Genomic DNA, 12,944 nt, shown 5'->3' with positions numbered 1-12,944 from the left:
ATTAAAAATTATTTATGATTAAATTTTAATATACAATAATGGATACGTTATGCTTTGTAAATATTGCATTATTAATTGTGTTGTATTTTTGAATGTTATAATAAAACGGAAACCCTTACTACCCTCGCTAGAAGTAATCGAGTATCTTTACAAAGTCCTTAGAAGAATATAAAAATTTTAGGAATTTTAAATATGTTAAATATCTATTCATTAAAGTATTCATAATTGTAGATGTACTTATAATTGCGGAACAAGTAAATAAATAAAAAGAACAAATAATGAGAAAAGAACAGAGATAAAATAAAAATTTGGAATCAGCGTCATCTCTAAATTGCCATAAATGGATAAACATAGATAAAAAAAAATAAATAGTAGGAGACGAATAGAAATAGAATATGAATTGATCATCAAGTGACATCTCTTGAGTGTTAAAGATATTTTCAAAAGTAGATTATGATAGAATAGAATTGAGGATCAATAACATTTCTTCAATATTTTATTTTATCCTTAGAGAGATCTTTAATCTTAAAAGATGGCACTGGTCAATTCTTATCCTATTTATTCTTTTCTTTTCCTTCCTTATAGAAATTCCTTTTCATATTTTATTTACGACATTCTAGAGATGGCGTTGATTTTTAAATTTTTATATTATTTTTTCTATTAATTGCTTTATTTCATTTTCTCTTTTTCTCTGTTATATGAGATACATTTGATGATAGAGATTAGATTTAAATAAATTAAAAAAAAACTTGATCCAAGGTAATATTGGATTGATAACCAAAATGAGATTCTAAAAAATACATTGAATAGTCTGTCTATTGAATAGTTTATTTCATTCTTTTGATCTGTAATCACGTGTAAACGCGATTTTCTAGTTATTTCGAAAGCATGGCTACCGTTCATAAATTGCGGCTTGCAATTAAATTTGGAAAAAATCTTTCAAGACCATTAAGTCGAAGCTTTGAAAGAAAAATTTTAGAAAAACAATGTCAACGACTTTTAGGTTTGTATATCATGTTATTTTAATTTTATTTTTCTAATTACTTAGATTTTAAGGTTATTTACTTTTTTAAATTAAATTAAATTATTTATTAAATTATCAATTCATATATGATGTTGTATGAATATTTAAATAATTATTTTTATTTAATATTCAATTTCCAAATTTAATGATTTATTTAACTTTAATATTTTAATATTCTTTTTGAATATATAGCTATAAATACAAATATCTTGGCGCAAAACTTTTCATCTCAAACAGCAACTCAAACCACTGAACTTCACAATATTATAAAAGATGTTGAGAAATCTACAGGTAATTATAAAATATTTTTTTATATATTTTTAAAAATATTTTATATAGTGTAATAAGTGGATTTAATTTTTTTAGAGGAAGGTGTTAAACATGAATTTCGATCAGAAACACAAATGCTTTTACAAATTGTTGCCAAATCCTTATATTCAAATAAAGAAGTAAGATTGATTTAATTTTATTGTATAATTTTTATAATAGTATATATTTGTAGTACATAAATATTATCAAGAGTTTTTTTCTTGATTATATGATTTTTTTGTATTTTAAGGTATTTCTTCGTGAATTAATTTCTAATGCGAGTGATGCACTTGAAAAATTAAGATATATACGTTTAAGTGATTCCAAAGCTGCAGAAGTTATTGGTGACCGAAGTTTAGAAATTCACATTGGTACTGATAAACAAAATAGAACTCTTGTAATTCAGGATACAGGAATTGGTATGACTCGTGAAGAATTAATATCAAATTTAGGAACAATAGCTCGGTCTGGTTCCAGAGTAAGTGAAATTAAAATTATAAAAAATATATTTTTTTAAAATATATATTTTATAATATATAATATATATAATATATTAATTTTGAAATATTAATTTAAATGAGAAAATATCTTATTTTTCATAATAATATTTATATTGTAAATAATATAAATAATTTTTATTATATAAACAATTTTGAATTTTGAATATCATAATATGGAATTTTCTTTCATTTAATATAGGCCTTCATAGAGAAATTAAAAGAGAAGCAAAATATTGGGGACTCATCTAATATTATTGGACAATTTGGAGTTGGTTTTTATAGTGCTTTTATGGTTGCTGATAAAGTAGAAGTTTTTACAAAATCATTTGCAAAAGATGCTGAAGATCTTTATTGGGTTTCTGATGGGTAAAAAATATTTTATAATTTATAATTATAGATATTTCTAGATTTATATAATAAAGATATAATGTACAAAAATCTGGAAATATTGAGCATTGAATTCCAGAATATATGTTTTCTTTTAGTTCTAATACATTTAACATCTCAAAAGCTGAAGAAGTTCAACCTGGAACAAAAATTGTTATACACTTAAATATGGAATGCCGACAATTTAGCGATGAAGATACAATTAATCGTACGTTAGAATTATAATATTATTATTTTTATTTATTTTTAATATTTTTTATTTTTTGATGATTAATTGATATTTATTAATATCTAAAGGTCTCATTACTAAGTATAGCAACTTTATCAACAGTCCTATTTATGTTAATGGCAAAAGAATTAATACTGTACAGGTATTGATTATTTATATTTTTTTATGGATATTGGATATGGATATGAATACTTTATTATTATATTATTATATATTTTTTTCCAGCCATTATGGATGCTTGATCCAAAAGATATTACACCTCTACAACATAAGGAATTTTATAGATTTATTGGAAATTTTTTTGATTCTCCCCGATTTATATTACAATACTCAACCGATGTTCCACTTAATATAAGAGCAATATTATATTTTCCGGAACAGAAACCACCATTATTTGATTTTTCTAAAAATGAAACGAGCGGTATCTCATTATATAGCCGTAAAGTTTTAATAAAAAATAAAGTGGAAAATATTTTACCAAATTGGATGCGTTTTATTGTTGGAGTGGTCGATTCTGAAGATATTCCTCTTAATTTAAGTCGCGAGTTATTACAAAATAGTACTTTAATTGGGTAAGATATAATAAAAATAATCAAAAATATTATATATAATATATAATATATATATTATATATTATTATATATAGATGCTGGCAATCATTTTAATTTTGTTCGATCGTTTTAATTATAGAAAATTACGTAATGTTTTAACTACACGAATTTTAAAGTTTCTGAATGAAAAATCTCAGAAACAGATTGAAGATTATAATAAATTTTATAAAGATTACAATATTTTTTTAAAAGAAGGTATTGTGAGTACTGATGTTCAGGAAGAAAAGGTAATAAATATATATATATATATGCCATTTTTATTTTTGCCATAGTGGTTTAATTAAACTTTTATATTTTCATAGGAAGCAATAGCCAATCTTTTACGATTTGAATCTTCTGCAACGGCATCAGGTGAATCGATAAGTCTCGAAGATTATTCTAAACGTATGCCTTCCGATCAGAAAAAAATCTATTACTTGTTAGCGCCAAGGTAAAAATTAATTGTTTTTGCATAAAAATATAAATAATTGGAACAATATTTACAATTATTATATTTTAATTATAGCCGCCAATTAGCTGAACAATCACCATATTATGAATCTCTAAAGAAACGTAACGTTGAAGTACTCTTTTGTTATGAGGCATATGATGATGTTATTTTCTTAAATTTAAAAAAATTTAAGACTTATCCTTTAGTTTCTGTTGAAGAAAATTTATGCGAATCAGATTCAAAATCTGATAGTCCTCGTAAGTACTCGATGATTTCCAAATTTTTAATTATTAAAATATTTAATAATTAAATATCTTAATTTTTAATATGTATTTGTTTAGATATTATTAATCAAGGTGAAATTAATAATCTTATGAGTTATATGAGAAAAGTATTATCTGGAAAAGCACATGATATTAAAATAACAACTCGACTTGAGTCACATCCGTGTATAGTTACAGTTCAAGAGATGGCAACTGCAAGACATTTTGCCCGCATGCAAACTCGCCAATTCGGAGATGAAATGTTATATTCTCTGCTTCGACCATGTTTTGAAATAAATCCTAATCATTCTCTTATCAAAAAACTTTGTGAATTAATAAATAGTAATACAAAATTAGCAGATCTTCTTATAAAACAGGTATTACTTAAAATTTTTTTTTGTATATAATTATTTATCTACAAAAATATTATATAGTATTAGTATTATTTATGTATATTGTATTTAAAAAATTTTTAAATTTTATATATTCCAATTTTTTTTTTAATTTGTTTCAGTTATTCACTAATAGTATGGTAGAAGCTGGTTTAATTGATAATCCACGTGTATTATTAGCATCAATGAATGAATTATTGACTTTAGCATTAGAAAAAAAATAAATTAGTTTTGTAATTTAAAAAAAATTTGCAACAATATTTTTTTTATAAGTTATAGATTTATTGTATATAATACAACCATTTTAAATAAAATAATTATTTGATAATTGTAAAATTACTTTTTATAATTAAAAATTTTATTTAGTAAAAAATACGATTAATTACTAAATAATTATAATTATTATTTTTATAATTTGTAAAATAAATTATTTGATGTATTATGATTTAATTAATTCAAACATTCATTATTTTACTAATCTTAACTTAATAAATTCATATATAAATGGAAAACAATTATAACATAACGGTTTTAGAATTAGTATAATAATACAAAATATAGGCAAGATTGTATTCTTTATTACAATAGGTTGATCTTGTACAAATTAATTATAGCCTTCTAATTATAACAAGTCAAGTTCCTCATTGTTTGAAGGATTTCATGATATCGATATGTATCCTATTAGCAGGGCTAAATGTTGCAGTGAATTTGGAAGTTGTACCCACATTTTTTTTCATGTTTAACTTTTTCTACGTTCGTCATCATCCTACAATTATGGCAAGTTACAATAAAGTAAGAAATAAATGGAACTATTTATTAGTTTGTAAGTTATCAAGTACACAAATCAATAATAAATAGTTTGAAAAATAAAAAAGTAAACGCATACAAATGAAATTCAATTATTATTTTGATCAATTCCAATTGCTTAAATTATTAATCATACTGAATTAATTAATTCTATTTTCATTTAAAACTTAATGTGTTGTTATTTGATCAAAAATTCTATAATAAAATATTGCGTTTCTTCTTTTTTATCTTTAAAACGAAATACTTCATAATGTCCACGTGATACAAACTGATTGGTACAATATTTATAAGTGGATGATCGTTTAATCCGCATCGCTTTACAGTCTTTAACCAATGTTTTTTCACTGTTAATTCATAAGATATAAAAACTAATCTTAATAGTTAAGAATTCGCTGTGCTTCGACACAAACTGAAATTTTCATTGCGCGTTGATGTTAATTCCGATACAATTTGTTAAGTTAAAACTGTACAATATCCTTATTTCATTCTAATATAGAATAAATTGTCATGTTCATTGTATCCATGTAAGTAATTGCATTGAAATTTCAGAGAGGAGAGGCACAGCTATTTCAAACTTACACAAAAAGAAGACAATAATTTCTTTTTCTCTCGGTTAAACACAAAAAAGTCACCCTGTTTCATATTATTAACATCGTTTACTCGTTTATCGTACTAAATGTAGAAAAAGATGGCTAACATCAGAGAACAGGAACATAAACAATGAATTTCAGTAGAATTCTACATGTATAAACAGAACGTGTACACCTCTCCCAATTAAGCTGCTGCTAAATATTTGTTCAACGGAAAAAGAAGTATCTTGCGTGGAAGTACACGGTATTTAAAAGACATTAGGCACAGAAATAACAGTTTCTTGACTCTTTGTGTGTCACGCTTAACTACACAAATTAATCAAGGGGAATGCCTTTGTTCGTACGGCATTATTATTAAGTTGGCAGTTCAAAAAATGTTTCATTATCGTTATTTGGACAGATTTTCATGATGAAAATAACGGTATGAGAACTATGAGTAATTTATGAAGAGCGTTGATGAATTGCGAATGATCCACATTGCTGAGCAGTCTTATCGAGTAGATAAAAATGTTAAAGCGTGATGTAAGTAATAGCACCATATATGCAGTTATGTTTGTTGAACTGATGGTGACTAATGGAAGAAGAAATGAAGTAAAATATATATATATATATATATATATATAAAAAAGAGAGAAAAAAAAAATGAAATTAAACGAACGGAACGTTGACTTAGTATTACGTACGCACGGAATTGGAGTACTATTTTCCGCGATTCCTTAATCTTTTTTTCTCTTAAAAAACGTTGGATAGTTAATATTACAATCATTATCATACAAGTCATAGTATTTGATCATTGTATAAACATTATTATCATCACAGTAAAAATATTTCATATCTTTTTAACTATTGTGCTTTGCTGCAGTAAACGTCAGCAGACATGCACATATATTCGCCCTAGAAGCAGAGCACTGTTTTTTTTTTTTTCACTAGAGTCAATTTATTTACTCACTAGACTATATGTATGCTGTACTTATATCTATATTATTAAGTAGTCCTTCTTCTGTTTATTTCGTACGTAACCAAAATAAAGTCGGTTAGCAAATAGTAAAAATACATAAATGTACCTATGTACTTTTTTTTTTTTTTTGCAGTGGAATTATAGTTGCGGATAACATTTAAGTTTAAACGATAGATTATTAAACAATAGTCATTGGTCTGACAACGCGGTCGTGATTAAATTTACTTCTCTCAAGTAACAAATTTATTCTTAATCAAGATAACTTCTTACTCATAATAGTTGCGTATAGTTGCCACGATATATATGTATACATATATTTTTCATATTGTATACATATACATACATACATATATATATATTTTCTTTTTTTTTTTTTTTTTTACTAAACCTCATCCCCTTTGGTAGAATGGAAAGATATTTTTATCTTTAAAAAGAAATAAAACTTTTAATAATCCATATATCATTTGTAAAATTGTCAAAATGTTAATTAAATAAAATCATCTGATAAAATGCAATCTTCTACAATGTTACCAAATTCGTCAAATGGTCCTATTTCAATTATTATTATTAAATACATAACGAAAGTTATATAAAAACAAGAATTGCTCCCGGATACGTCATCATTTTCATACCCAATTTTTTTCGAGGATTTCGCGGAATTAAGTACGTGAGAGTACCTAAGCTCTACCTACATAGGAGATTTGAGGTACGATGCGTAAACAAATCGCATCGTTAGCTCAGTATGCGAATTTTTATAATACCGTGTTTATCAATTATCTCGTATCAGTTTTTTATATTCATAGCTGCCTCTGTACACACTTTTTATCATTTCTTTTTTTTTTCTCTCTACCTCTGATTCGATAATATTCGTATGTACAATATTTCTTTTTTATATTCACATAACATTCGCACTCGTCTTTATTCAATAAGCACAGAAAAACACGATTACGTTCAATTTGTTTTTAAGTCGTGGCACCACTGTTTGTCACACCGAGGTCTGCGTGATACCGTTCCCGGACAACCACAAACGGCCGTTACTCTTCTGATCGGTGATCTCGTACTCGGAATCATCAATCTCGCACAAATTCGTGGATAAATCGCTGTTACTTGTCGCGCCGCCCAACAACGAATTCCTTTCCTCGAGGGTGGTGATCACCGAACCGATTTCATCGACCTCGTCCCCTTTGTGGCACCGGTTTCGTCGGGTGCTTGGGAAACCATAAGGCACTACGTCGTCTTCCTCCTCATCGGATTCTAAAGTACTAAGACGTCCATTCAACGGATTCGTTTCGTTCTCTGTGTCCGTGTGGATATTGTAATGCGGTAGATAAGAATTCGGATGGCGAAGATAACTTTCGGAACCTTTATACTTGTACTCTCCCTCGCCACCACTGTCTAGGGGATTTAGGCGCTGCGTTTCCGCGCATTGGTATTGCTCGGAGAATTCAGTCCCGCATTCCGAGTCCCCGACGTATTCCGACTCTTGATCTTCGTTCAATGTCTCGATGTCTCTCGCTGGATCTACAGAGCCGTGCACTGTAACCAATATAATCCGTGATTTTATGCACTTCGAAGAGTTATTATTTCAATTCTCAATAATTAAATATTAAATATTAAAAGCAGCTTTTTCTTGTGGAAAAAAAAATTGTACGAAATTCTGTCAAATCGATATTAAAATAATATATTAAACTTAAAATGCGAGTCTATCGAGTATTTCTACCTTAATATTTCGCATGCATCCCTTATTATTGTTATTATTTATATAAAATGATATAAAGTACTCGAAGAGAAAACAAAACTCGATACCTTCCTCTAAAATTATTTTAAAAAAATCTCTATAAACGAGTTAAAGACCGTTCCATGTGAACAATAATAATAATTTATTCTAATAGCAGAGAGGAAGCAACTGTACTGCGAGCATGCAGTCGCATACTCACCTGACGGTAACTGATGAGTGTTTGATTCGTTACTCTCATTGCTGTGGAAGCTGGACGAGTCTGGTACTTCGCTTCCAGGCACCTCCGTGATATTAGGCAAGGGGTTTTGGCTTGGTCTGACCCAGTCTGAACAATCCCAGTGATACCCTAAAAGCATTGCAGACAACAACTGTACTCCGACACGCTACATGCGACGATCTAGCGCCGCGATACGGAGTTGAAAAGGAAAAAAAAAGAAAGAGAGAAAAATAGAGAGAGAGAGAAGCAGTGTATCGTGTAGTAAATAAAGGATATAAAAAAAGAAGTCTAGCCGATAGAGAGAGAGAGAGATAGCGACAAGCGAAGCGTCCCAAATATCAAATCAATATCCTTACGTATTCGTTTCATTTCTTTCAGGCATCATACTATCTCGACTTACCACCGACTATACGAGGATCATCCTCGATGGACGTCATGGAGGCAACGGAGGTCCCACCTCCATGAGGCACGCGTCGAGAAGAATTTAGTAGAAGTCCTCCAGTGGTCAGCTCTGGTACCACTGGGCTCGCTCGTTTCAGGTCTGTTAGCGCACACAATACGATACACCAATGTTAATTCGATTCACTACACGCCCAAGTCAGCATACGTTTCCGGACATTCGTATTAAAAAGAGGAGAAGAGTAGAGGACTAGATAAAGAAATAGAGAGAGAGAGAGAGAGAAATATAAATCGTAACGAAGAAGGCGACAAAAGGAAGTGAGAAAAATTCGATGATCGAAAAGAAAAGAACGAAGAAGAAACGGAAACGATGAAGGGCCAAAGAGAAGGATAAGAGAGAGAGAGAGAGAGAGAGTAAAGGATCAAGCTATAAATTCCACCCATGATGCATGCCACAAGCGAAAAACAAAAGTAAGAAGCTACGATGAATCGGGGGAATCAGGCGACGCATACTACTCACCATTCTTTATCTTTGTCGTGTCCGTGATGAAGGAAGCCAGCTGCATCTGCTCTTGCCAGCTCGGCTTATGAAGGCTATCCGTGTCGCTGCCTGTAGCGTTTCCACCGACTGGATTAGCGAGGGTGAGGGATGGAGGGGGCACGGGTGTACTGCGGTTCAGATTTCTCAAATAATCAGGGGGGAAATTTTCCAACTCGTCACCGGCGCTGCCGTAACTACGCAACGTATCTAAATTATTTAGCGCGACGGCCGCAGAGTTGCCGTACGCGACCGGCTCGTTGTTCGAGCTTGGAGTGTAGGAAGCGGGTCTAGGGGGGCATTGGGGAGGTTCTCTCTGCAAAAAAAGAATCACACAGAAAAACTCTTAAACTCGATGCACTCGGGGAAACACTCGCAAAGGGGAGGTGGATGGTGTCACTAGCTGATGACGGCAAATTAAGAAAAAGAACGGCGATTAAAGAAAAATAGAATAAAACGACATATTGTCTACGTCACTGGCGTTACGAGATCAATCGAAAAATATAACGTATCAAAGGCATGCGATTATTTGTTTTTTTTTTTTTATAAATAATGCTGGCAAATCAAAGAAATAACACGAATAACACGAATATGCATCTATATATACCTGTATCACTTCCAAGTTGCTCAATTTCGAGCTACGTTTGAACTCGTGCTCGTGAGGCCGCGCCGAGTTCAACACGATTTGTTTCCTCGTCTCGTTGTTGATATTGTTCGCTCTGGCTCTCGTCCGTTTCATCCTGATCCGACGGAAGGTGAGGAATATAACGATCAGAAACACGTTCAACACGACAGCGATACCAATCCACATCAGCTGCTCCCACGTGATGTTGAAATGGCTAGATATGATCGGGGTGGAGTACGCAGGGTTGCCGCAATTTAGTCCTGTCATGTTGGGAGGACAGATGCATCTGTACGTCCCTATTTCGTTCACGCATGTACCTCCGTTCGTGCACGGATTAGCGTCGCACTCGTTTATATCCGTCTCGCAACGATCGCCCATGAATCCTTGACACTTGCATATAGGCCCGTTATTTCCCTCCTCGCACACCCCACCGTGGACGCAAGGATTTGGGCTGCAATATCTGCCGAACTCGCAACGCTTTCCGCTCAGGCTCGGTCCAACGCAGTCGCAGGTGAAGTCGCCCCCTTCCGGCACGATTTTGCAACGGCCGCCATAGAGGCAGGGCGAAGACGCGCAAGGATCGGTGTCGATTTCGCAGGCGTGCCCCTTAAATCTGGTGTGACACTGGCACTCGTAATTGTCGCCGCCGGAATCCTTGCACGTGCCACCATTTTGACAAGGTTGCGAGCCGCAAATCCCCGGGGAGACGAGGACAGTGGCAGCGTCGCAACTGAATTCCACATTTGCGAAGCGTTTTAAAACAGCAACGCTGCTGGCTCCGCTCATGTGCAGCGGCACCGACACCCTGGCGATCCTGACGTCGTCCATGCACCCTATGAAACCGCGTTGAACATCCTCGAAGCCAAGGATCGACGGATGTTGTCTAACTTCGGCGCCCAAATACAGATCATCCGATTGAAGATTTAGAATATCGTTTATGCCGGGCGCTGATCCGTGAGCCACGTGTTTCCCGTCCACGGTTAACTTAGCGCTGTTGCTCTCTCGTTCCAATTGGATCTCGTGCCATTGCCTGTCGCTCACGTATACGCTGCTCACGCGAACCAAACCTTCTCCGCTACCCAGATCGAACCTGTATTGCACGACTCCGTTCATTACTTCTAAAATATTGTAATCGACCTTGCCGGCCGCGTACATCAAGTTTCCGGTCAATTGCACGGTTCTGATCCGCAAAGACAGACTAAGACGATCCTCGATCGTTTGTCTGATATGAGCTTTGTCGATTCTGTAACGAGCGTAACTCTTCCCGCTGAACGATATTGGATTCCGTGGAATGTAACAGGATTCGTCGTGGCACTTTGAGATGTCGATATCACAGGTTTGCCCGGCGAAGCCTTCCGGACATTGGCAGAAATACCCTTGAACAGAGGAATCGGGAATGCACACTTTAAACATGGGACAAGGATCCCTAGCGCATTCGTTCACGACCAGTTCGCAATGATTGCCGGCATATCCTTCTTTGCAACTACACTCCATCTTGTGCTTGTGACGAGGCGATACGAAACTCATCACGTCGGTGGCTACAGGTGTTATTTGTGTGACGTCGAGAACAACTTTGTCTTGACAATCTCCATAAACGCAATACTCTTTGTTGCACTTGAACCTCACGATTTCTTCCACTACCAATTTCGTCGATTCTTCCAACTCTTCGATACGTTGATTCAATGCTTCCCGTACACTTTCAGAAGCGTAAAATCCTAAAGGCGTGGAACTCTTCTTCACAGCGAATAAAAGATCCAGATCGTTGTGCACGGTTTGTCGAATGGTGCGAGATTTGATTAGATTTATTTCGTCGGTGGAAGGTTGAACGCTCACGATAACTATGTCCTTTAACCTACAATTCATCGCGTTCCGTACAGTCTTGATGAATCCTTTACGATGGCTCAATATGAAATTTTCCGGGCTAACCTCTCTGAATCTCACGATCACAGAATTCTCCAACATTTTATCGGTTATTAAATCAACGTTTACCTTTACTATGGAATGAGTGCTAAATTTCCCATCCGTTACGCTCACATTTACTTTGTATTCGCCGACATCGAGTCGTGGAAGAGCTACCAAAGTGCCATCGATTTTGTCAATTTGGAAAAGATCGTTTGGAATAGGTGACGATGGATTCAAATTGTAGGAAAGCGTGTCATATTGATCCTGATCCGTTGCATGAACTTTTCCAATAATTCCACCGGGATATTCATCCATGTACGAATTAATAACCACTTCTAGGGGCGTAATTACAGGTGGATATTGAGATTCCTCGATTACTTTGATCAACACCCAAGCATCGGAATATAAAGGTGGACTTCCATTGTCAAACACTCGTATATGCAGCACATATTTATCCTTCACTCTATTGTTGAATTTGGTCGCGGTTCGCAATGTTCCATCCTGTTCCAACCTGAACGCGTCACCTTCGTTTCCTGATCGAAAATCAAAAGTGTATGGGGCGGCATTTGGCTCGATATCTGCGTCTGTGACCACGAATTGCAATACGGTGTGACCCAAGGGCTTGTCTTCTTGTACTACTGCGGTATAATTTGAAAGGGAGAACAGCGGCGAGTTGTCATTTGCATCTAGTACCTCGATGTTTACCATTACGAAGCTGGAAAGTACGGGTATACCGCTATCGCGGGCGTGAACCTCTAGCACGTAATTACCAATCTGGAACATGAAATATTACGTTGTAGATTGCGAACATGTATTACAACTGTATTATATAAATATATAATGAAATATGATTTATACTGACTTCTTCGCGATCCAACGGTGCGGCGACGATAATTTGTCCCGTTTTCTGATCGATCGAGAATTGCTTTTGCCTGTCACCTCGTTCTATATAATAAGATACGTTTCCGTTTTCTTCGCTATCCAAGTCATTTGCGAATACCTGATACGTTAATTATAATATAGAA

At 33.5% G+C, this 12,944-nt stretch overlaps 2 protein-coding genes across 12 annotated transcripts in view; one reads left to right on the top strand and one right to left on the bottom strand.

The window, feature by feature from the left end:
• Positions 1–834: 834 nt before the first annotated feature.
• LOC550968 (heat shock protein 75 kDa, mitochondrial) lies at positions 835–4,481 on the top strand. Its single transcript, XM_623363.5, has 13 exons — positions 835–1,003; positions 1,217–1,315; positions 1,391–1,473; positions 1,584–1,811; positions 2,033–2,199; positions 2,319–2,428; positions 2,518–2,591; positions 2,675–3,021; positions 3,140–3,287; positions 3,363–3,490; positions 3,566–3,747; positions 3,832–4,130; positions 4,268–4,481. The coding sequence occupies exons 1-13, from the start codon at positions 889–891 to the stop codon at positions 4,367–4,369; spliced, it is 2,082 nt and encodes a 693-aa protein (XP_623366.2). The 5' UTR covers positions 835–888; the 3' UTR covers positions 4,370–4,481.
• A 220-nt stretch (positions 4,482–4,701) lies between these two features.
• The window catches only part of LOC411157 (fat-like cadherin-related tumor suppressor homolog), a 511,957-nt gene continuing 503,714 nt past the window's right edge, over positions 4,702–12,944 (bottom strand). For 5 of the 11 annotated variants that reach the window (XM_026441195.1, XM_026441194.1, XM_026441197.1 and 2 more), the window contains 6 exons: positions 12,782–12,919; positions 10,000–12,693; positions 9,375–9,708; positions 8,856–8,996; positions 8,438–8,584; positions 4,702–8,036 (listed from right to left, as the gene is read on the bottom strand). In XM_026441195.1, coding sequence (XP_026296980.1) covers positions 7,486–8,036; positions 8,438–8,584; positions 8,856–8,996; positions 9,375–9,708; positions 10,000–12,693; positions 12,782–12,919 — 4,005 coding nt within the window. In that variant the 3' untranslated portion in view covers positions 4,702–7,485. The remainder of the gene's footprint in view (positions 8,037–8,437; positions 8,585–8,855; positions 8,997–9,374; positions 9,709–9,999; positions 12,694–12,781; positions 12,920–12,944) is intronic. The other 6 variants (XR_003304828.1, XM_026441196.1, XM_026441200.1 and 3 more) reach the window with 6 other exon arrangements.

This window comes from Apis mellifera, linkage group LG6, assembly GCF_003254395.2.
Source record: "Apis mellifera strain DH4 linkage group LG6, Amel_HAv3.1, whole genome shotgun sequence".
Lineage (NCBI taxonomy): Eukaryota > Metazoa > Arthropoda > Insecta > Hymenoptera > Apidae > Apis > Apis mellifera.
Note: the sequence above shows the minus strand (reverse complement) of the source record. Positions and strands in the feature narration are given on the sequence as shown.

Bases quoted from the DNA above. Each gene is read 5' to 3' on its own strand.
- LOC550968 (XM_623363.5), top strand. From the start codon at position 889: ATGGCTACCGTTCATAAATTGCGGCTTGCAATTAAATTTGGAAAAAAT. The intron at 1,004-1,216 runs GTTTGTATATCA...TTGAATATATAG, and splicing joins ACAATGTCAACGACTTTTAG to CTATAAATACAAATATCTTG. The intron at 3,491-3,565 runs GTAAAAATTAAT...TTTTAATTATAG, and splicing joins TATTACTTGTTAGCGCCAAG to CCGCCAATTAGCTGAACAAT.